The 26828-nt window shown below is 31.9% G+C and overlaps 1 protein-coding gene across 1 annotated transcript in view; it reads right to left on the reverse strand.

Annotated features, from left to right (window-relative positions):
* Positions 1 to 26828, reverse strand: part of LOC105149261 (uncharacterized) — a 433940-nt gene that overhangs the window by 378438 nt on the left and 28674 nt on the right. Inside the window, exon 2 of the mRNA XM_087409169.1 lies at positions 24530 to 25064. Coding sequence (XP_087265295.1) covers positions 24530 to 24622 — 93 coding nt within the window. The 5' untranslated portion in view covers positions 24623 to 25064. The remainder of the gene's footprint in view (positions 1 to 24529; positions 25065 to 26828) is intronic.

Below are 26828 nucleotides of genomic sequence, written 5' to 3' on the forward strand. Positions count from 1 at the left end.
TATTAATATTATGTTATGGTTTCAGTTTCTTACTGTCAATATTAATGAAATTATTGTGAATTGAATCGATTTGTCATTGTAATAAGTAGCATCATCATAAATTATAATCTACATAAAATAATTACTGTAAAGCGAAGACTTAGTGATTACTTTGTGATACACATAAGTGTTGAGGAATAGTAAAGCATGTTGTATAGTAAAATACAAATGCTTTGCTTTTGTATTCTTTGTTTAATTTGTTATCTTGTATATTCCACCTGTTTGATATTTTTAGCGGGTGGGATTTATGCCCAAAGCATACAAGCTTGGATTCAGTGCACTAAATACAATAAACACATTACATAAAATATGTAACTCATGTAATAACACTTGTAATATATGTAGAAAGATTGTAATCTCTATTACTTCATGTATATATTTATCATTTTTACTACTAATAAAACTTTGTAAACATATTTTCTAAGTTATTGTATCTTTTTACGTCTTATTTATAAGCATGTAAATTTGTGTACATTTGTAAATTTTTCATTAACATACCCTCTTCCCCGTATATGCCACCTCTATGGTAAAAATACGGTAAGGATTTCAAAAAGTTCTTTTTTTTAATAATAAATTTAATAATAAAATACGAAAAATAAGTATTTCGGATTTCTAATATTTTTTTCATAATAGTAGACAAAGTTTTTACTAATACAGCTTGTTTACCTTAAAAATAGTAAATAATACTTAATAAATTTAGTTTTTGTTAGGTGCAGCGTATATATATCAGAGTTACTCTACTCTCTAAAAGTGAATCAGTGTAATTATTACTGACTTCAGTGCTACACTTATAACTATAATATCAGCAAATATTTACTATGTTTTTCAGCAATAATATACTGATTCATTTTTAGAAGTTATGATTTCTACAGAAAATCATAATCTCTAAAAATGGATCAGTGTACTATGGCTGAAAAATACAGTAAATATTTACTGATTACATCAGTTATAAGTGGAACACTAAAGTCAGTGATAATACACTGATTCACTTTTAGAGAGTATAATTTTTACTAAACTAAATATAATTCCCAATATTTTCATGCGACAATAGCGAATCTTGAAAAACTGTACGGTAATTATTGTATCGCACAAACATTATTATCAACTGCTGACCTAAAATCTGTTAATTAGAATATTCTGCAAATAAGAAAATTGTTTTATTGAATTTCATATATCTCTCTTATCATATATATCTCTTATCTTATGTATAGCTCAAGATTATACAATGTTAATCTGTTTTAGCTCGTACAATCACACACCAATCACTTGCAAAAAGACAGTTACGATCGCCCTCGCATTAATCACCTGAATACGACTCGCATTTTTCTCAACACTCCCGACGTTAATGTTCGTATAATAATCGATAATGTTCGTAGCGAATAAGCATAGCAGCTAAATATTCCAAGAGAATAATCGCACGATCGCGTTTCGAAAGATAATAACGCGAAGAGACGCAGAGCGATTTGCGCTGCTGCCTGACTGTCTGTGAGTCTCATCGCGAAAACACAACGACCACGTATAAACAGCTCTTGCAATACATCGCAAAACAATAGATCTCGATGTACATCATCTCACTATGTACATTAGATACAAATCGTACTATTCATTACTGTTATGAAATATTTAATAAATCATCAAAGTTAATTAATCGTACGAGCCGATAATTATTATTTATAACGAACGTTTTCTTCTAACTTTTCGTGACCGTTCGTCTCAAAAGAAAACAGCACGACGACGCTCGTCGCTCGTTGCTAATGTTTGTTGCTTGAGTCTCATTGCGAGAATAAAAACAAACTTGACTGAATATGAACAATACTACCATGTGCTATAACGTATAGATGTAAATAATTTTTTTTTCTTTCTTTTTCAAACCCCTAATGATTTTAACTTTAATATATATTTATATAAATATATATTTACTTTACTATGATATGATAATAAAATTTCATTTTTATTAAATTTTAATTATTTAAATGAAATTATTTTTTAATGGTAAGATAATTTTATAATTTAATTATTTATTTTTTATCTAAATTTTTATAATGTATATTTAAGGTGTACAGACTGCGAATTCCCTAATCTCACTTCTGTACTTCGTTAGAAAGAACGAAATATATCAGCATCTCTGTTCAACTCTATTAATGGATCTATTTAGCAGAAAAGCAGTTTTGTAACTGATTGATTAAGATTCTTTGATATGATTCGTTTATACATTTAAATCCAGTGAGGAACTAAGAGCAAGATCAATCATATTAAAAAACTTTACAATAGTAAAATTGCTTTTTTCGCTAAACAGCCAATATCTCTTTTCAACTCGATATTAGAGAGAGAGAGAGAGAGAGAGAGAGATATGCTTCAAACTATCTCACTCTTTCTAGCGATAGTGACAACTTCATTGTAATGCGCAGTCTATTTTTATTATGTTTATGACTATATGTGGCAAAAAGACAAAAACAGATCTCAAATGCCCTATATCACATTATTCATTATGAAATATTTAATATAATATTATTAGGTGTTGGAATTAATTCGTAGCGTTTTACAAGTGATGGGAAGTACTTTCATTAATGTATTTTTTAATGCTCATGTGAAATAAATAACATTCTTTCATTAAAAACGCTACGAATTAATTCCAACACCTAATAAATAAATCGCTGAAGTTACATATACAATTCATCGTGCGAACTGATCGGAAGTTATTCATGAGAGATGGTTATCGTTTAGTATCTGTCGCGATCTTGGAAGATAACACGCCGTACCGTTCGTTGCCATCACGAAATATTTAATACAATAGAGAATTATTCGTGAGAATTGTTCTAACACTTGACGCTACCGTATCTCTAAAGATAAGACGATGCACGGAGCGACTTGCCTCACTGTTAAACTGTTTATCTGCTCACAGAACAGCGACCTTGCATAGCATCGTCGCTATATACAAAACCTCACAAACCGAGCACCGCATGCCAACCAATTTGTTAGAATATATTCACTGAAAAAAAAATTCTGGTTGAAAACAAACGAATTAACATATTCTGATCATCACAATTAGATATCTATTATTTCGACTAAAATTTTAATAGGTTTAACTAGAAAATTTTTATTTGCTCATTTTTCACTAGAATTTCAATTAATGCAAGACTTTTTTCCAGTGCTTTTTTCGTTAATAGTTTTTGTATCATCTGTATGAGATAATTAATTTAACGCAAAGATGAAAAAGTGTCGAAAAGAGAAACGAAGAAAATCTCGATCACAATATTACTTAAATGACAGTAATTAAAAAAATCTGTATCACACCGATTATTAATGTAGGATCTTTCAGGTATATTAATCGAATATCCCGTACAGTTTCTATCCCTATTATATATTTCTCATCCCTAGAATTTCATATTATTTTCAATTAGTAGATATATTATTATCGCACGTTGAATTCGGCACTTACTGTGAAAAATAAAATTTATTTTTGTTTTAACTAAAGGCATTCATACAAATTAATAAGATTTGTTTTTCAATTTTAATTCTCATTTTATAAAATTAAATAATTCATTTAGCACATAAAATTTAGTAATCAATTTGTCGATACTAGGTGATTATTATACTTACATTTAAGAAGTCAAAAAACAGTATCAATTAGCGGTAAATATCATCTGAACTGTGAAAATCGGTAATAGATAACAGAGTGGCGTTTAAGCGAACATTTACATTTTTTAATTTAAAATTCCCAAAAATTAAAATATTATATCAATGAAAAAATATTAAATGATTCACAAGAGTATCATTAAAATTTAATTGCCTTGATTGTTCGGCGTGTCATATAAAACACATGTAAATGCATGTAAAGCAGAGAAATTACATACAACAGCCAAGGAGTAATAATTTATACGAAGGAATTGATCGATTAATAATCCGAATAGCTACATAACATAGTTACCGTTTTGTCGGAAATATTCATGAACGTAGCCGCAAATTAATTATTATTAGCCGCACAAACGTTAATCACGATTCGATTAATACACCTGAAAGGTCCTACATTAATGATCGGTGTGATACAGATTTTTTTAATTACCGTCATTTAGGTAATATTGTGATCGAGATTCTCTTCGTTTCTCTTCTCGACATTCTTTCATCTTTGTGCTAAATTAATTATCGCATACAGATGATACAAAAACTATTAACGAAAAATATATGCTATTTTAGACGTCACTAATGAAATATTTAAGTCCTAATCTAGAATCTAATATTAAACTTATTTATCTTACTTTGTCTATTGAATAAATTATTAGATAAATATATTATAGAATTAAATGTTATTAAAAAAGATATTAAAATAAATAAAACATATTATAAAAAGTTAGTACAAATTAATTAATCTTTTGTATAAATCACATTTAAATTTCATGGGCAAAAAACTGCGTACATTTTTAGCTCTTCAATTATAACAAGGAGTTATCGAATATACGTAATCATTAATAAGTACATTTAAATTGACTGGCGTAAAAGGTGATACAGGCTTTCTCCGTAATAATCACGAGAAGAAAATCTCTCATCGGCATACTGGATAATTTTTTTTGGACAATAACTCATCTCCCAAAAAAAAATCTGCATTGCGAGATCGATAACTCATCCGCTGTGTACGTTGTAAATTATATTATTAGCGACTTAATTGCTTGGTTATCGATGTAACACATTCGATCGATGGCGTGACGCTGCTAAAAGTCATATAAGCGACCTTTCACGCAAATGCAATACGATACTATTTAATGCAACATTTCTTGATTGAAAAAAACTTTTTTCAAAGATATAATTACATAGGTCTACAAAATTTGATCTTTTTCGTGCTGTTTGGAAAAGAAGAGTAGTTACTCATAGTTTTTAATGTACTGAATCCGTAAGTAAAACTACTTATATAAATTGCATGTACTGTAAAGTTTTGTACTAAATATAAAATTTTATGTAACTTATATGCAAATTTTATACAGGAACTGTCTGGAATAATCGTATACTGAACGACTATACTCACTTCTAAAAATAAAGCGCCAGAGATTCGATACCGGCTGCAAAAAATTCAATATTTTTATATTAAAGTACAATGTTCAAGTAGTAATTTGAATTTTTTTTATGTCTCGCGCATCGAGTTCATCAATTATAAATTTTCAAAAAATGTTCAAAATGCATTTTTCAGGTGTTTCATTTCATTTTTCTCAAAAATCTGATGTGATAGAACATTTTCACTTACGAGTTCGACTTCAGAACACAAAATTACATCGGAAATTCTTAATTAGCTATAAAATCTAGATTATGTTATTAATAAATTAAAAATATATATATTGAATTTTCCTAGTATTTTCTTTGTTCATAAAAATCTTTCGTGCACATTTTTTATTAACATTATATAGATATGGAATAAAATATATGGAGTAAATATATGGAATAAAAAAAAATGCTATGTTATTTTCAAAAAAACTTTGAGATAAATTGCCTGTGACATTGTTGCTCCTACAAATGCATAACAATTTTCGCAAATTCTTCTTTTATTTCTGTAACCGGTGGCCGAACTACCTCATCCCATTTGTCCATTTTGGGCGACAATGTACGGAAGAAATCTTTCCGGTTTTAGCAATAAAACCGGTTTTACCTTCTTTTTTTTCGCTGGGGAATCTCCGTGAGCTTTTTCGTTTTTTCTTCTACATACCTTTTATATGTGGGTGTACGATTCGCATTCAATATTGACTCTTCATTTGAAGAGAAACCGTTCCATACTATTTTAACTGATTTTCAAATTGCGTTTATATTATCATATTCAAGATTATACTGTTATCTACGAATAAAATTAAAATTAAAAGAAACAGAATAAAGGCCTTAAAAATCAGATATATAAAAAATGTACATTAAATAATAATTTGCTCGTAAAAATCTTTCTTATTTTCTAGATTATACAGTATAATCATCAGTACATAACCATTATAATTTAGAGCTCTAAATATTGCGTGTCAGTTCTATATATTTCCTGTAGTTAAGTGTAAATCATATATAGTTAATCCATTACTAAACAGGACCTCAATGATGTTAAAAACTGGAAAAAAGGCAATGTATTATGTATGCAATGCGTGATTTACTGAATTACTGATTGCATTAACGACTCATGTACGGAAATTTTTTCGATTATGATATCAGTGATGCTAATTATACAGATCGACAGGTACTTGGCGAGCGCAACATGTCACGCACAAAGCGCGCAGTAATTTTCGCAACTGACACGAACACCGACGTTTTTCATTAGCACTCCCGAGAGTTCAGACTGAGTTAATTTCCCCTTTAAATAGATCGGCGCTTATGCTTGCAACCCGTCATTAGCGTACGTCGAACGAAAGAGAGAAGCGCGAATTAAGAACACAAGGGACGAAACATTATGTGTTTCGAAGAAAGAAAGAGAAGAGAGTACATATGATCATCATTGCTTCGCACAAAGTAATTTAATGTTTCTCACTACAACCGTGCTGCTATTTCATTGGATGCACGCTTAAATGTTAAAATGAATTCGACGAAAGTTAAAGACACGAAGAAGTAGAGAATTAAACGGACGGTGAAAATTGTCGTAATCCAGTTGCTAAGTCAAATGCAATATTTTAAAGTCATGTTAGAATATAGACGTTCAAATTACGTGTAAATGGCACGAATTACTCGAATACTTAAGACTACCCTTTCTACTATGATTAGCATTTGCTAATAACGTAAGCCTGGAAACGTTACACGACCCGCATCGCGGGATTAATAACTTCTTTAACGGTGCGCAATAATTGTCAGGCACACGATTGATGTTCTGTTAACATTTAAGTTAACGTTCCTTGACGTACACGTCGGAAGATGCACGGGCAGTGACGAATGACGACAGAGCCGATAAAATCGTTTCTTATGATAGCTCGACCGCCGTCGATCGCTGCCGACCGCGTAAATTGATGTCGACACGACGCGACGGTTACTTATCGAGGTACCGGTAACGGTAACGGAAGCATACGGCATGTGTTTAAGACAGGATTCTGCATTTTTATTTATAAGATGTAAGATTGATTTGTGCGATACCATATTCGAGCATGCCGAAGATCAATGATTCGTAATGCGAAACTTGTGCCGATGAAAGATTGATGGCTTCCATCGGCATAACGTCAAATAAAATGCTTGAAGGTATTCAATCGACGCAATTGCTGCAAAAAGTATATTACTGTGACAAATTATTGTCCACGTTAATTACCTATTTGTATAACTTCTTTTGTGTTCTTATAAGAGACTCGCATTTCATAAAAAAGAAATACAGTTTTAACTATAAAGCACCCCCACAAACAGATGTAAACGCTATAAAGAAAATTAATTTTTTTAAGTATGTAAAAAATTAAATATTAATAGATGGAATTTTTTTCCAATTGTATTTATTGATGGAATAGTATTGGAATAGTTTTCTTGCAAATATTTTACAAGGGAAAATGTCATGTTAAATTCGCAAAGTTAATTTTCCATTTTTTATATTTTGATATAAAAAATGCGGAACTTTTTTTTTATTTTTATATGAACTATAGAATAAAAAAAGAGAGTGCTACCTACTGGAATTGCAATTATTTTTCTATATTAATGGAATGTGAACGAAGCCAAAAAATTTTTATTGGAAAATAATATTTATTTTTATAATAATTTTAATATTTTAGTTATTTAGTTTTCCTTTGGTTTTATTATCACCTTTTCCAATAAAATGCAATAAATGAGAATGTTTTATACTTATAGCCAAGACTGTAGTTTTCTGTAATTCAGTTATATGTCTACAACACATGACAATGTTTAGAGACAATCAGAATTTTTTTTCATCAAAGAAACTAAAGGATCGAAGTTCAAATAATATATTTTATGTAATAATGAGTTTGTATGCAAATAACATAATAAAAACAAGACTATTAAACGCGCATATAATAAATGCGGGTGCAGCCATTAAGAAAGCCATCATATTTGCTATCTCGACTCGCTTTAAATACCGTAGATATCTCGCAAAAAAGAGGCATATGTAGGCGAGTGAACTAATAAAATATTGACCTATAATAGTTCTAATATATCTAATCTAAAACGTTCAATACAAGTAAGTAGCATAAATATGCGCTAGAAAAAGTCTGGTTGCATTAATTAGAATCCTGGTTGAAAATGAATAAATTAGAATTTTCTAGTTTAATCTTATTATAATTCTAGTTGAGATAACCAGAATTTTGATATGATTAGTATTTTCTGGATCGTCTATTTTCAATCAAAAATTTTTCTCAATGTGGAAAATAAACTTTGCAATAAGCAACAAACGGACGTCACATGCTGTCGATTAAAACATTTCAACAGAATTGATGAGCCATTTTTATAATCATTAGCATTAAAACAATCAAAGATCTTCCAGAAGTTTCCTACATAGTACAAGAAAAAAGATAATATCGGAGAACAATTCATATATTATGGAAAAAAAATTTCTATTCTAAAAATATAAAATTGATGAGATCCTTCCAATACAAAAATGTAAGAAAAAGATGCTTAAATACATAATAATAGAAATTAAATATAAAAATAATAGAAATTTCGCAAAAGCATATACGCAGCGCACATTTTCCTTTGCAATCTCTTCACCAAACCGTTATCAGAAACGGTGCTTTGGCGAGACATATTGCCGATAAGCTAGCAGAATCGAGTGTATCGAATGGCGCGTGAAACGAAATGCAATGTCGAACAGGTTTTACCCGGTGGACACAGAGGCGCGTTGGCAATCTGAAAATAGATGTAGACCCGACAGTTCGATTTTACGAGGAAGTGATCCGTAGGCGAGTCGTTTATCGTCAATATTCGTTGGCGATATGGCCACTTACTGACTCGCCAGTGCGAAAAGTGATTCTATTAACTCGACAGCATTGTGAGTCACAAACCATACAGCCTCATGTGGCGGCAACGTCGAGCATTCAAACAACGCGATTTAGACGACTGAATATATTCCCCATCTCGATTTTACGCGATTTCCACGTCGCTACTTAGGTGTGGCCACTCGTTATGATTCACACTTGATTGCCATATCAATACTTTGGAACGAGAAGTTATGTCATTACGTGACTTAACGTGAAATACAAGAATGAAAGTGTACTTAAATATATTGTGACGTAAGATAATGGGAATATATTTTTTTTACGAATAGAAATTTTCTGAAAATATTATTTAAAAATAAACTCATCTTGTAGATATCATTCGGAAAAAAGACAGTCGTGGTAATTACATAGGTGATAATTATACAAATAGAATTAATCCTTTGTCGCAATCATATTTTTATTCGCTCTGTTCAGCCCAAGTTTTTTTACTATTCTAAGTTTTCCAAAAATTTGGAAAAATTCAGGGTTATTTTTCAACATCTCTATTATATTATTAAATAGTTTTTTAATAAGATATTATGGACTCCGTCCTTCTTTATTTTGGAGAAATTTGAGAGTAAAATTTCTGCCAAAAGATTCCAATTGAACACGAAGGATTAATGTGTACATAATTGAATAAATTATTTTACAATAATTATAAATTAGTTTATTCAATGTATATTAATTCTATTATATATAGATTCTACATACATTCACAAATTCGTACTCATTGAGTGCCGAGAAATATACTGAAAATAAGTTTCCTATGTTAAAATCAACTATCTTAATTTTAAGATTCTGATACGAAATAGTAGCATAATTTTAACGAAGTTAAGCATTAAATTGATATATCATATCAATTAATATTAAAAATCTTAGCATAAAGCACAGGTAGTACTAAATTCTAACTTTATCTGCAGCACTTTTATGATAAAATCAATAATAAACGCGGGGGCACTTTTTTTGCGGCTATGCAAAATTAGCAGAGGACAATTATAGTAAGTGTAATAAACGGATCAAGGCAGTTCAGAAACAGCGACAGATAATTTTATCGCAGGACCGCTCCGGTGGGTTACAATGTGGAAATAGATGGTCCGAGCTCGACCGAGGAGAGCTCGGGCGGTGCATACGTCCGAATTTACGAGGAAGTGGGACGCATTATTTATCGGCAATATTCGTTGGTAATGTGGGTACTTATGGCCTCTGAAACGGCCACCAGAACATGCGTCCCAAAGTGACTCAGCTGGCGAGCGAGTCATAAAAAGCTCGTGAATCTCTTCACTCAAAATTCACGCAAAATAACTGGAAACAATGTTGGTCAAACGTCTTTCAGCATTGCTCTTCCAGCTTTAAGAGCTCGCTTAAATATGAACTACACACGTGGCATAACAATTCATTAATTGCTTGTTTTTTTCCGCTTAAACACAAGTACTCGATAATAACTTCTGTTTCGAAGGACTTAAAATTATCACGAAATTATGCCGACGGAAAATACTAAAATTCTCTTTACAACAAATATAATTTATTACAGTTTAAACTTAAAATCAAAACAATAAAAATATTTTGTTACATTTAGTCATAAAAACTTCACTTTCTTTTATTTAAATCTTATAATAGGTCGTTTCCTGATATAAATTTAATAACAATTATGAATAATGTAGCGTTAATAAACTTTTAAACTTTTATATTCATTTCTTTAATCTCAAAATCAATAAATAATTTTCTGCCCTTGCATTTTCTTAAAGGTATTAGCATCTTAACATTTTGAATCTTGATTACTATTAATAGGTTCGAATTCGAATTTCCAAAAATGTAATTTTATTTCTAGAAATTTTAAAAACAAAATTAAATCTAAGAATTATTCATAAAAAAATTAGATACATTTTTATTATAAATATTAACAAGTAGAGAAAAAAATTCAATAGATGTGCATTGAAGAAATGTATTTCAAATTTATCAAGGAATTTGGAAAGAAGAAAATGCTCGAGATTTGGAACACTTTACATAATGACTCTGTTGTTTCCTGACGCGTAATGTAACCGATTTTCTCATCCGCGCAATAATTTAAAAAAGTAGTTCCGTTCTCCAAGCGCTGTAATAATAATCGCCGAGGCGTATTTTCAAGGCTCGAGTGCACGATGCAGAATTCTGCACAACGATGCAAATCGATGCCGAGGCGAAACTACCGAAAGATACGTCTTATAGAGATACGCCCTTGCATTACCGTGAAAGCGGATCGCTCGACCAGGTGATTTAAAAAATTTGGCACCTCTTTAACACCGGCGAAATTTACACCAGCCTTAAACCTTCTGTCTCACTATGATCGCGGCTTTTCGTCGGCTTTAGTGCTGGCCCGGACGACGTTAACGATTCGTAAATTAAAAGAGTGCCATTTTGTTCCGGCAGCGTGGGCAGAGGGAGAGAAGAAGTTGTTCGCGCGGTTCTGGCCTGCGCCATAAAATTCAGACGAATTCTTTGTCGTTTCGCTTTTCAGTACCGTACTAGCGAATGCGACGCGTTTTACGTGCGGAAGGTTATTATTAAGTTAATCGCGAGTTATTTCCATTCGAGTTTCAGCACCGACAAAACTAATCGTTGACGAGCCGCGTAGAAGTTTAACGTTATTTCCCTGGCGTGATAATTATTGTCTATGGAAAAATGAAGTTTTACTCTTTGCACAGAATTAGTGCGTTTTATTTTCTGCAATAAGAAATCCAGATTTATAAGTTCAGTACGTAATAATTTATTTCATCGTGTAATAATTTCTTTCACTAATTTATGACTTAATCATTTTTACTTAATCATATTACAGCCACATACATATATTATTCACGAATTAAATGTAAAAGTTTGAGGTTTCGCTTTTAACACTCATTAGTCTACGAGATTCTTTAATATATGTATAATAATTCTTTAATATATATATATATATAAATCGCGATCATGAATTATTCTGTAATAGTACCTTTAAATCGATCATTCTTAAAAAGAGAAATTCCCAATTAAATAATTTCAAAATTAGCGATTTTTTCGCGATTTCACTACATGAGAAATAATGATTTCAGCGAACACAGTCGCTTATTATCCGAGAGAGTCGTAAATCAGAAAGCGCGCGTGTTCACGCCCGTTAAATGAGTCCATCGAAAAATCGATCGTGCTTACGCGATACCGATAATCGAGTCTTCCATATGTAGTATGAGAGTTGGGCCGCACACGAACTTGCTATCAAAGCGTTGTACATCAAAATGCGTCGAACGAACGATGAACCACGTGCTGTACGTTGTGAATTAACGTATTATAAATCACGTGCATCGTTGCAGCAAACTCTTTAAATCAAGGGTGGTCAATCTTTTTTGTTTGGTGTGCTTTGTACGTATTGCGAAGGTTCGAAATCTTTTGTGTGTCACTGCTACAGAATTAAGCGAAGAACAAAGATAGAAATCTTACTTATACGTTATTCTCTTGCATTAAAAGCAAAAAGACTACTTTTGTTTAACAAAGCCTATTTCTGCCACTGTGTTCTGTTTTACGTTCGTTTTAAAGGAAATTATTACAAACCAAAATATTAATCAGAAATTGTAAGTAATTTGTTCATTTTCGCGCTTAAAGCATTACTTTATTTTTTTTTTGTTTAATTACGGTTATCTCGTTTAGAATTCCTCAAAAAAATATCCAACAATCAATCAATTAATATACTCTTTGTCATGTGATAAAAACGCAGCAAGGAAATATCAATCTTATATCTGCCTTTAACACAAAAACGAACGAATGTAGCTAAGAGGAAAAAAGGATTTTTGTGGACGATTGCTATTTTACTGTGTCATTTTTTTATTTCTGAAATTTTTCTCTGTACTTGCTTCTTTAGGCAATATCGTTGAAAATGTCTTCGCGTGCAACTAATAGCATACGTACCGCGGGTTGGCCATCCCTTCTCTAGATTAGCTAGTAAATTACGCAAATGACTTATATTGATTTACCAGATAAATATTAAAAATACCACTGTTAGAAATATGGACAAAAATGACATGGTCAATATACACTAACATTAACAAATATATATTACACACATGATATAAATATAGGCCAATATTTAGCAAATATGCGTTGGCATACATTGGCCATGTCATTTTGGAGCTGCCTTAATACGCACAAATTGAGATACAAAAAAAAAAAGATTTCATAGTTCTAGAAAAAAAGCAGGCGAAAAATTTGCGAGTAATTTGAACTTTGCACGTATTAAAAGCGGATAAAATTGCGTCTAGAAAGAAATTTGGAAGTTTCTTGTGTTTTTCCTTTATAATCGCGAAGACGGAAATGCGTTACGATATTCCATAAAGTTCCGCTGTAGTTAATAGCTCGTAGTCTTTTTACCTGCATAGCACGTGGAATATTTCTCAATGATCAATGTTTTATAGCACTTGCGGAAAGAGAGTAGTTCCGCTTGGCTATAGAAAATGCAAACCATCAGTATGCGGACTTCATTGTTGTGAAACTATTTCCAATCGTTGTTATGTAGCAACGTTAGAACATATCGTAACCTCAAAGTTTTCTTGAAATACACTCTATTTTTTTATAGATTTCTATTTGAACTATGCGTAATGATTTTTTTCAGACAGACTAATCTCTCATTTCCAGATTCTAATTATTAGAACGACACTTCTTGAAATAAATTCTATCTATTTAAATTAAATCGCTTTAATTTATTATCAAATAAAATGTCGAGCATAACAGAAGTCAAACTTATGCATTAGGTGCGAATCTTTCATATTTTATCACAAATACATATCATTCCCTCATTTCAAAACTAATACAATTCAAAAAATTAAGTTTCCAAAAAATTAATTTCCTTGAAAAGAAAAAAACTGTTTTTCAATTTAACAGCAAATGATAAGACTAATCAAATAATATCAACAAAAAAAATATATATATATATTCTTATAAAATATATTAAAATATATTAAATAAAATATATTAAAATATATACATATATATATATATATATTCTTAAAATGATCAAAGGCCGGTATTCATAGTCAGATCTTATATTCAAGACGGTCTTAAGAAGTCACGAATCAATCAGAAGGCTGCATTAGCGTCTTAAGACATTACTTAAGACGGTCTTGAAATAAGACTTGATTATAAATACCAGCTCAAGTCATTTTTGTCATTTTCGTTTCGTAATCCTTGAAAAACCATATCTTTGATTTTTAATCACTTTGACAATTTCTTTAAATCACCCTTTTTAATTGTGATTTTTGTGATTTCTTAGAAAGTTGAATTACTTTAATTTTGGTGAGATTGATAGAATAACGTTATCTTAACTTCACGGTAATATCTCAAAAATTATTTCTTAAGTTATATTATTCTTAAAGAGAGCGATATATAGGTTCAATAATATTTATCGACTAATTTCCTCAAAATTTACTGTAACAAGAAAGCTAAAACAACAAGACAACGTGATACTTCGTGTGGCAAACTGACGTGCTCGTATCTTAAGCAAGACGTTAGTTTAATGATCACGACACATAATCATTAGCAATAAATAAGAAAGACAGCGTTTGCTCCACCTGCGTATTTGAGCTCGTTTTAACGTCTTGCTGGCATAAGTATCCATCGAACAGAGCAAGCCCCTCCGGCCACACATTATCCGATGATAAGATCTCATTACGTCACTTGCAAGAGAGCCATTACCAATGCGTTGACGATTTTGCCATTTTTCGTATTATGTGTTGAGAGACCGTAATTTTATTCACCGATTATGCGAATTAATTTTTATTATTAATTGTTTTTACACGCAAAGTGACTTGTTGCATAGATTGAAGATGCAATCGCACAAATTTATTCTGGATTTTCTAAAAATAGTAACGCTAATATTTTTTTTTTTAACAAGCTCTACGATAATGATTTGATACTTTTTTAATTTCATACACGGAAAGAACAGTTTTTACTGCAGTATCTAAAAATTTAACTAGATGTAGACCCAAAAATAATTTTGCTAGATCGTCAAAATAATTATGTAAGACGCTCAAGTAAGTATGTAAGCGATGCAAAACGTTTTAATATTCTACGCTAAGAAGAATTTCTGGTAGAAAATGAATCAGAAGATTCTGATATCAATCAGAGTACTAATTATTTCAACTAAAATTATAATAGATTCAACTAGAAAATTTTGATCTGTCCATTTTCAAAGAATTTCAATTAATGCAACCAGATACTTTTTCCATTGTAGCAGCTTGAACGTCTTACATAATTACAATGTTTTGATGATCAAACAAAATTATCAGATCATATTTAGATTTGCAATTTAGATTTACAAAAAACGATTTTGCTAAAATATCTAAAAATTTAGCTACAAATTTGAAAATAATTTTGTTGAGCCATTAAAGTAACTATGTAGAAATTTCAAGCATAATGAGCAATGTTGCAAAAAATTTTGAAAATCGAACAACAAGCTTAAACATCCTATATAATTATTTTGATAGTTAAATAAAATTATTTTCAGATATTCATGCTAAATTTTATATACTTCGAATGATAAAATTATTCTTTCCGTATAATTTGATATTAACAGAATATAGAAAATAAAGGACTACATACGAAATAAAAGTTCGCATAATTAAAGCTCACATGCGACACTCGAAAATGCTGGGTATAAATAAATGTCTCCTCCATATTTCGTGTTGCTTAACGGCGTGTACGAAAAAAATACAATCCGCAACGCCCATAACAGCTTGGACACACCTTCGCGGACGATGTTCATTTATTTCGAGCACAGTCTTTAAATCCGTTTGAACAATTAACCGACGGTTTATGTTCTCGCCGTGTGGGCGTCGCATTTCGAATGTTAAAATCTTACGATGAAATCAACAAGAAAGGCTTTAATACGCATCTTCTTTTTTCTCTGTTACGAGAAATGATAAGAATAGGTAAGTCATTCAAAGTGAGTACAACTAAGAATTAAAGGACATTAATCGGGCAGTCGTATTCACATCGCATTAAACCAACTAATGATATAAGGTAATGATAAAATAAATTATAATATTTAAAAATATATTGTATTATAGGTTAAAATAATACAACTGTGATATTGAAAATAATCAAACAAAATTATAATATTTATAATATTTTTTAACTGTTGAGACAGGATATAAAAAAAATTCAAATTTTATATATATATAATATTCCCTTAAAACCATAAAAAAATTCAACTATATTTAAAAACATATTTTGTAAAACTTAAAAAGTAGACAGATGACTGATACTCTTTTCTCCCAACAATTAATTTTTTATCTTGAACCAGCTAAAAATAAACCGCGTAATTGAGCACAATAATGTTAATATTTTATACCGACTATAAATTTTCCATTTCTCCGCCGGGTATCCACTCCCGGCGGTTTTCCAGCGTAACGAGAATAATTTGTTCGACAAAGTGCATGAAGCACGTTGACTCGCCCGCGGCCGTGTACTAAACATTGTACATTACAGAATTACATGGCTAATAAAAAGAATGATAAAGCATCTCCATATAATGCTGGACCCGTCATGGTTGAAATCGAAATGGCACCTGCGCCGAGAACCTCGCGATTCTGCATTGAAACATTAACTCGACCTCGAAAAGTCCGCATTAATTTTTAACGAGGAACATTTCCCAATTTTAGTGACCGTTAACGAAAGAAACGATTACCTCCAACTGGCAGCATATCGTTAAAAATTAATTTATATTTCTTAAAAGCACGTGACTGGACACCCTACAGGAAACGCATTTTCTATTGGATATGATAGTATCTCGTACGCGAGACAGAAATGACTAATTTTGCAACGCTCACGTTTCCTCATCATATTTTATCTCGATTTAATGCTCTTATATAAAACCTTACCTGTGACTTAGCAGTTGCCTAAAGCGCTTCTATTATTCATCAAATCAAGATGTTTTCCAATATTGACAACTTTTCATTAAAAGAGAGCGATCTATAAATTTCGTGGAAGGGACTTCGTCGCTTGAAATCGTATTGCAGATTTCTATTTAAAACTTTGACTAAATCTTTATATATTTCAGCAAAATCGTTCCTATACCATGTATAAATTTTCCTATTCTCTACTTCCAATAATCTTCGCGAGATACACGACTTATATCGACACGATCCTTTCGTGTCAAGCATGCATGATGCTTGAAATATATCGCGGGCGCATTCATGTTATGGGATAAATGATATTCGGCATATCGTCCCCGACAACAGACATGCATCACTTTCTCGAAGACTGCAACCGGCGCGGGTGATGAATCATGCCACGGAATCGTTTCATTTTTCACTTCCCTCGAAAGAAGCCTTATACCCGGTACAGCCTTTAATGCGCTTTACGTGAAAAATATCTTCACGGCGCGCCATGTATCTAGGCGCGGCAATATATTCGAGTCGATAAACGCGTGATTTTTCTTATTTTCCCTGCATAGCCTAGATGAAATATTTCGGAATATTAATGAAACGTACGTTAATGTGGTAAGATTCTTTTCGAGTCACTAGACACTCGCGCAAAAATCCAAGTGTTTGTAGCAGACCTATAAACGAACGTTCTATAAAATCAGTGATATCGACATTCACAATTCATACCAGATTTCTATCTTAGATAGAAATCACACGTAATCTTAAAATATTCCCCGCCAATCACTCGTATAATCTCGATATTTACGATCTCGCTGCCGTCCGTTCGCTCGTGAATTGAATAAAATTTTCTACGTACGATATATCTTGGCAAAAATTCTATAAACTATTATATATATATTAAAAATTTCAATTTACAGACAGAAAACAAAAACAATTTAAACTTATTGAACGACATTACGTAACTGCAAAAAAAATTGTTATTAGATACCATTTAATTAAAATCATTAATTTATAATCATTTTTATACTAATCAATAATTATACAGTTTTTTGGTAGATAAAACAATAAATATAATAATTACTATATTTATTATTATATTTATTATTTATAAAATAAATATAATTATTATTACTAACATTATAGGAGTAGTAACTATTGAAACAGAACTCCTAACCATAATTATTTCATCATGCAATTACAGTCACAAATATCAAACACTTTATTTATCTCATTATAGATTAATTATCGCGCTATAAGATTAATTATCTTTAAGAAATTAAACTATATGTATAATAAAAAATTCCTTTTAATCTGTAACTGGGCTAACTAAATTAAATTAACTGTAACTACGGTCTCTACCAGCATGATGCATATCATAATTGTTAGAGCATCGTCTCGACGTCTTGACAACACTCACTAATATGTAAACGACGTGTCCTGTATCGAGTTTCGATAGCGGCGCATCCAGACGCCGTCATGGCACGTGTATTATGCAGCGCAATGTTATTAATGCGTCTTGCAAACGCAGACGTGCGATGCACTACGTCTATTAAAATTCGAGCGGATGCTAAATATGCTGATTCTTCGCCGCAGATGGCGACGAGGTGAGATGACCGCGTAATGATGGTTATAGGTTGTTCAGAGGGGGAAGAAGGCCGACGACCGATTTTCAACCGAGACAACCGAATCGCACGCGTGTCGGAGGAACGAGTTCCTGGGAGGGCTAGCTGCTTCTTGTCGATTCGTCGCTCTGGCGAAAAGAAAAAGAAAGCCGAGAAAAAAGGATCCACATCCCGAGAATCAAAACGCGAGTATTTATCACCGCCGTTAATAACGCCGTACCACAGTCCGGAACATCGGAAGTTACGATTTCGTAAGAAATATGAACATTCAAGTTCTTTTCTCTCTTTTTTTTTTCATTCAATTAAATAAAACTTAACCCTTCGCTGTAATCATACTTATTATATTCCTTCCATTCAGTCCAAGTTTTTTACTCATTTTAAGCTTTTAAAAAAAATGTAAAAAAATTCTTGATTACTTTACGACATTCCTATTTAATTATAAAATAGTGTTTTAATAATATTTTAGAAGGGAATAGTACTTCGTCCTCCTTTAATGAAATGAAATTTTACTTGTACAAAATTTACTTGTAAAAAAAAAACTCGATTTGCAGAGTTAATTATTTAATATAAAAATTAAAAAAACGAAGAACATAAAAAACCACAGCACAGGTTGTCGGTTGTGAAGAAGTAAAACTTTATTCAATAATGAATTATTTAAGCGTTTATCAATACCCATATCAAAAAATTTTTATGTTCTTCGTTTTTTTAATTTTTAAAATTATAACCACTTTTATTTAAGTTATTTATTAATATAGTTTGAAATTATACACTGAGAAAAAAATATAGTCAATTTACTTACAGTAAATAAATATTTATTCAGTAAAAAAAAATGATTGTTAAGTCAAATTAATATTTCTTGTATCAAATAAATATAAATATATCTTTATATCTTAATAAATATTTAGTATCTTAATAAAGATATCTTAATAAATATTTAGCAGTATTTAACTAAACATTTATTAAAATTGACTACATTTTTTTTCAGTATATGATTTAATATTGTAATGAAGACGCATTTGTCTCTAGTCTTCTCTCTTTAAGACAATATAATAATAAATAATATATAATAATATAGAATATAAATGATAATAAATAAATACAATCTATAGTAAATTTCCTCGAAGATTTCTTATCTTGATTTGTAAGTTTAAAGCTCCAATTATAAAAAGTTATTCACTATCTGACTGTAATAATATGTGATATAAGTAAATACAAATTTTAAATCCATAAAATAATTTATAACTGAATAAGTACTGTCTATGAAAAAATATGGAATCATATTACATATTCCTAACCGACAATTTTCATGAAATAATATAAATTCACGCGGTCGATAATAAAACAGGTTCTTCAGAAACGCTTTTTTCACGCCGACGTGTCGAGAACCCGATCGCCGATTCGTTGCACTCTTGAAAAGAACAGAGTTGCCATTCCCGCATATTTATCACCGTCGTTAATAACGCACAAAAAAATGCCTTATCGCCCACCGCAGCAAATTTTTCGATGGTTGCCCGATGATTTGATGAGAATTAACTTTGTTGCAGAGCATAAAAGCAATCACGAATAAAATCACTTTACGATCTGTCCAAAGCCTCCAAGGCAAGTGTAACAATTTAAGAAAACTATATTTTTATAAAATGTCGACACAAGAAAAACGATAAATTTTCCCTCTTCAAAATAACTAATTCTTATCATTAATTGGATAAAAAAATTATCAATTAAAAAGAAATTAATAAAGATAACTGATATATAACCGATAATAAAGATAAGCGATAATAAAGATAATCGATAAAATAACCGATATATTCCTACAATAAATAATTACATTCTTAAAATCATTGGCACGACATAAAAATATAAACAAAAACATATATTTTATTCAACAAAAATCGAAACAAGATTCGTAAAACGTAACTCTCGGTATATACCAGTTTATCGAATTTTCTCAGCGATAGTGTTAATTTCTCGTTTCTAATCAATACCTCACAATTCCGAAATTAAATAGCAATAGAGCTAAACGCATCGAACCGATCGTAAATTGATATCCACTAGCCCGCTGATGCTGCGAATCTTACAATGTTTCCTAAGCATCAACACACCTCGCAATTACGGACGTAAACTACTGGGAAACGCGAGTGAAATGCAAAAGGCACGAAATTGCAGTTCATAACAGTAAACATCACGTCGCGCAATTTAAGACTATTAAATGGGAAGAGCTTGTCAAGTGCGAAGCTCGCAATTATTTCCGTTATTCTATTAAAGTATTAGTTTTACTCTTATAAATTAAAAAATATATTGATTTTGTTTCAGATATAATTAAAGGGAAAAATTTATAGACAGTGCAATAATATAGATCTCTATATTTCAAAATTATTTCCGTTTTCATTCTTTTTCTGTATATATCTCTCTCTCTCTCTCTTATTTTATTTTTATTTTTCTTGTAGAGATTTGTCAATTTTTTAAATTCATATAAATACAGATTAAGGAACTAAAATACAGTGTAAGGAATTAGTAAAGATATTCACAATATCCTGTTTCCAATAAAAGAAGAGAATAAATTAATAACAGAAGTATATCTTCACTTTCTTCTCTCTCTCTCTCTCTCTCTAGAACATAACTGTTTACGAAGGTAGATTGGATCTTTCCCTTCTACTTAGTTTGCACTGTGCGAAGGAAGAGAAGAGAAGAGCTCGAGGAAAAAGAGGCGGAAGAGGAGGAAGGTAGAAGAGGAAGACGAGGGTGAATGCACTCGCCACACCCTGCCTTAAAGATTGTAAACGATTATTAATGCTCCACTGCGGCTGACCCGTAACCCAACGATGGGTCTTCTCGCAATGTCTCACCTTGTCCCTCTCGCCCCAATCCTGTCCCTTTCCCGAACCCTCTCCTTCTTTCTCCCTCGAAATAATCTCGACTGAAATGCCCAGGAGAGATCGCCGCGGATCGCCTCTCGACGGAATCGATCCTTATCCAGCTTTTTTTCTTAATTAGCCCACCAGGCTACCTCTCGTAAGGGATAAATAACATCGGGGTTACGTCCGGTCACGTTAACTAATTTGCGTAACACGCCGCAGACCCTCGCATCGAAATCTTTGCGCCAGCAAATCATCCGGCTGTTGCGAGCGAGATGAATTATCTGGATGGGGAATGAAGGCGAGGTGTGTGTAATGAAATATAAGAGCGCGGTATAAGCAATAAAAAATAAACGGGCAATTTAATAGAAGGAAGCCAGCGTTAGTTTGAACATATTTAGAAGTTGAACATATTTTGGATACTTACGAAAATAATTTTGTTGGATCATCAAAATAATTGGTACAATAAACTCAAACATGATGAGTGATATTGCAAGAAGTTGTTTGAATAACGTAACATTTATATACGATACATATTACTAAATAAATTATTATAATAATTTTTTTATTTAGTAAATGAAAATTTATTAAATAAAAAATTATAGTTAAATAAAATTAATAGTTCCTGTACTAAATAAACATTTTTACATTTACATTTACCAAATATTCATTAAAATTTATTACATTTTGTCTGTAGAATGCAATCAGCTTGAGCGTCCTATGGTGATTATTTTAACAAATTAAAATTATTTTCTAGCAAAATTTTCAACAAAACTATGTTCTTTCTATACAATATTTCGTATTTTCACAGTTTACGTTTCATTGTCCATTTCCATCTCAAGATAACACATTTATCGAAAATTCTTTAACCAAAATAAAATATTATACAGAATGCCCCTAATTAGAATACTCAGCTGCATATCGTTATATATATCTCAGTTCTCAAAACAGAATCTTCGGATCTACAGAAATGCAATATACGTACATATCAACCCAATATAAACACGATAACGTACACATAAAGATAACGTGAGGTCGCATATCGTGAGTTACATTCCGCAAAATCGCAACCTATGTGCACACGCCGATAAAATTGCTCGAGATCACATCGAATCCGTTCATTAGGAGAGCCGTTTGAGCGGCTTGAGGAGAATGCGAACGCTACGATAATTAATAAGACAAAATTAATGAACCGAAGAAAGCAGGCGATAGAGAGTGACGATGCTGACGCTCTTTTCACACGAAGATGCTTGTCAACACGATTTCTGCTTCCGAATCGTCCTTTCGAAACGGAGCCTCGTTCAAAGTGTAAATTCGATGTCTCGGCGATACCGCCGCGTTCGGAAGCGCAATATGAGTATAAAGATAATGAGGCGGCGTACGGCACTAAGAGAAGTCGACGAGCAATTATGCAAATCGCCCGTGACACGTGCTACGATGGCGGTGCTCGTTACCCAATGTTCTTACGGTGAAATACAGCGAGGGAAGAAATGGAATCGGTCGTAGAGGCACTGACCCAATGAGTGTCGCGATGCTTAAAATAGAGGGGCCCCGGGACAATTGGAGGAATGAAACCGGTGGAGGCAGCGGGAAGGGTACATCGGTAGTTCTGTTACGTGAGTATTTACGGTTCGATCTCGCCGCTTACCGATATCGCGGTGCATAATTTTAATATCCAACGTTTCTCGTCGCGTCGAGGAGATGCGACACGATACGATGCGCCCGTAAAGATAACGAGATGATGCGCGCGGAGGCGGGCCAAGCGCGAGAATTATGCAAATGCGCTTGGCATTTCCAGCGCATCGTCGATACTCGATAAAGGCGGGATTTTAAAATGCACGCGAGTATACGCACTCATTTGTCGCAACCTTGTGAAACCGCGCGATAGATTCTGGGTGGCGCCCGTACAAAATGGAACGTTTCGAATGCGTAAAGAAGGTATTCAATGAGAGCAGAAATAAACGGGCGGTCCAAGGCATGAATTCACGGTAGTTTCATGGGCTCGCATTCGTTCCGCTTGATCGACAAATCCGTTCGCATGCGAATGTCAAACGATCGGCCGAAGAATTTGTTCAAAAAAGGATAATTAAATCTATCTATAATTACAATTTTTGTATCACACATGGAAGTAAAAACAATTTTATCAAAATTTCTAAAAAGCTATAAGATACAGATTTGAAAATCATTCTGTTGGACTATCAAAATAATTAGAAATCTCGAGCATGATAAGAATGTTGTCAAATTTTACTATTTTTGCAACCAGCTCGTTTTATGCTCGCATGATTTTGATAGGTCAACAAAATTATTTTTAAATCTGTATCTATAACTAAGTTTTGGAATACTTCAATGAGAGAAAAATTTTTATATTTGTAACTATAATTGCATATTACTGTAATTATAATTATTACTGAGATTAGGAATAATAACTATATGTAGTGTACTATCAACAAGTATATGGTAATCGAAAATTACTATAATTATAGTTACTATTATCATAAAAATAATTACAATTATTAAAAATCATAGTAATTATATACCATTTTTTTAATTATAATAATAACTACAGTCATTTTCGATTGCCAACCATATACCTGTATTTATTGATAAAACTGTATCATTATTATTCACAGTAATATCACAGTAACTAATATCAATAGTAATATTCATAATTATAGTGACATGTAATTATAGTTAACAAATATTAAAAATTTTTATATTTAGTAAAACTGTTCTTTCCATACATTTTCTCTATAGATTATTTTCTACGTAATTTTTTCAAGATGAAAAATTTTAATATTATTTAACCTTGCATAATAAAAAATATAAAATTTTGTAAAAAAAAAAGTCTTTTTTTTTTTTATAAATAGATATAATTAATTTCAAGTCGATACCGAGAGCTCAATGTTACAATTTCAAATAATGATTCGTAAAATAAATACGGATGTTCGAAAAATTTGACAATTTGATTAATAGAAAATGCGACAGTTCTTCGCAGAGTTGTCCCTCCAACGTGAGAGCTTAATTGTGAAGGGAGAAACGCATGGCTGTGGCCAATTGATTCCACGTGGCATTGACCGGAGAGACAGACGCAACTCGACTGATTCAGTATTCGGAATGGAAAGAAGCTCAGGAGAGAGGGCCACGCTTGCAGTACAAGCGAGGAAGAGGATCTCAATGAAAAAAGAACGTCAAGAGAAAAGCTAGAAATAGGTGCTGTGACTCACCATGAAAACCATGAACCTTGATTGCACGTTGGCGCTCTCGATGTAAGTCAGCGTTTCCAGCCACCGTGATGATCGCCGGGGTGGTGTCCGCATCCACTTCTGCGTCGCAGACTGTCCTTCGTTGCACTCCACAGCCACGCGAAAAACAGAGTCGATCACTTCACGATTACGTACACCGGATTTTACCCTTTTCTTCTCTTTTATTCACCAAATTCGACAACAGGGAAACGTCGTTAGAAATTATTGTCGTTGACAGAAAGAAGTGCCGTAAGCATGCGTGTTTATCCGCGAAACGCGATCCTTATTGCTTACGCGAGCTTACGGAAAAATGCGGGTTCACGCGTTTACGTTTTCATTCGCTGTATAGTCGCGATTAACTGGCGTATCTCTCTTACCCGAGAGAATATTATTGACTACTAATTCATCTATCTAAGTAACTTATTAATTGGCTATCGGTGACGGTAAATATAATAGTCGTCCACCGGCATTCGATTGGCATACTGGCATGAATACTGGCCCGTTCGGCTCCGGTCACCTGCAACATACAAATGTGTCGTCGTTCGCATTAGAAATTGCCGCCTGACGAAACTGGAAAATGTAACTAAGCGTTGCGGAAATCATAATTCTGGTCGTCTTTGTAGCGGAACGACGTAAATTTAGGACGAGAACCGTGGCACCGAAATAGAGATTACTCGTTCGGAATCGGCGTCGAATTTCGCGAACGTTGCGGTTGTTAATTGCATTTAATGTTCCTAGAATTAATTAATATTCTACAAGAACAAACTTGATGTACGACCGACAACTTCTATTTTATCTATATTAGTTCCAATAGTTAGCAAGCAATCAACATTACATGAAAATAATCTTATAACGGTTCAATAATAATAAATAACAAGAAAGAGCTACAAGCCAGATTTTTATGTATTTCAAATTCTTCAATTTTTTTCAAACATACGTTTCGACTTTATTATTAGGTTATCTTCATTGTATGTAAAAAACAAATTTAACAAAGTTAATAAAACGGTTAGATAATTTCAGATTATAGTTACGCAAAGTGTTGATATTCCTTCATATCTATCTTCTGTCGTAATGTAATGCTTTCAGTCTTGTAATATTCTCAGTTACATTCTTCCATTATATCGCAATTAGTCCATAATGATGATAAAATTATTTAAACATGTTGAATCATTCAATAAAAATGTATCAGGACACATTCTGTTATCAAATCAATATTATATTTAAAAATTAATAAAATATAATTATAATTATTTATAACATTATTGATATATAATATGATTTATATATTAATAATATTACTGATGTGATTACACTGAGAGAAAAATGTTAGGTTTGTGATAGTTAATTGGTAAAACTACGTTTAAAAACTTCATTTTTTTATTTATTATACTGCTATAACGTTAGTAATAATTAATAATAATTACATTTATAGTTCTATATATCAAAAAATGAATAATTAACATTAAAATGACTATTTAAATTATAATCATTTTTGAAGTCAATTACAAATTTTTTGTAACATTACAGCAATAATAATAACTATTAAATTGAAGCTTTTAAACATAATTATTGTACAATTATCACAAAAGTCACAAATATTAAATACTTTCCTCTCAGTAATAATTACCTATTAGAATTATAAAACATCAGAAATTTTACTTATTTTTTTTTATAATACACAACGTGTAATTTCTTTTCATTAAAAAAAGACAATGATACAACTATATTTTTAGAATTTATAAACTCTGCCTTTTACAACAAGAGAGCTGTTTAATGCGTCGTCTACAATATGTACACATATGAAATAAGAAGCAAGAGTAAGAAATTGATCACAGTCGATTATTCTTCTCACATTCAATTGTGATTGGTCAATTTCTTACTCTTACTTTTTATTCCATGTATTGTAGACGACGTACAAGAGATAAAAAATCAAATCAGCGCACTGCTTTATTGCTAACCAAGGCGGAAGTGTTAATCTCCGTTATTTTGTTTCAAGAATCTAGTATGAGCGATCGTGTCACCAGGAAAAACGTAGCGGATCGGATAATAGAATGGGCAGATGCAATGGCATCATTTTATGGGGCGCGGTCGAGTGTACCAGGCCGGGCCCGTGACGCACCCGGTCTTTATTTAAATCATTCAATCCGTCACGGTATAATCGATTAACGCTAATAGCCGAGGAAATAGAGTACACTGTAGCTCGAAGATACTCGCGCCATTTCCTTGCCCATCACGATCATCTCCTGAGCGATCAATTGATCGATGAACGATTATAACGTGT

This window comes from Acromyrmex echinatior, chromosome 1, assembly GCF_024713525.1.
Source record: "Acromyrmex echinatior isolate Ae372 chromosome 1, ASM2471352v2, whole genome shotgun sequence".
NCBI classification, from domain to species: domain Eukaryota; kingdom Metazoa; phylum Arthropoda; class Insecta; order Hymenoptera; family Formicidae; genus Acromyrmex; species Acromyrmex echinatior.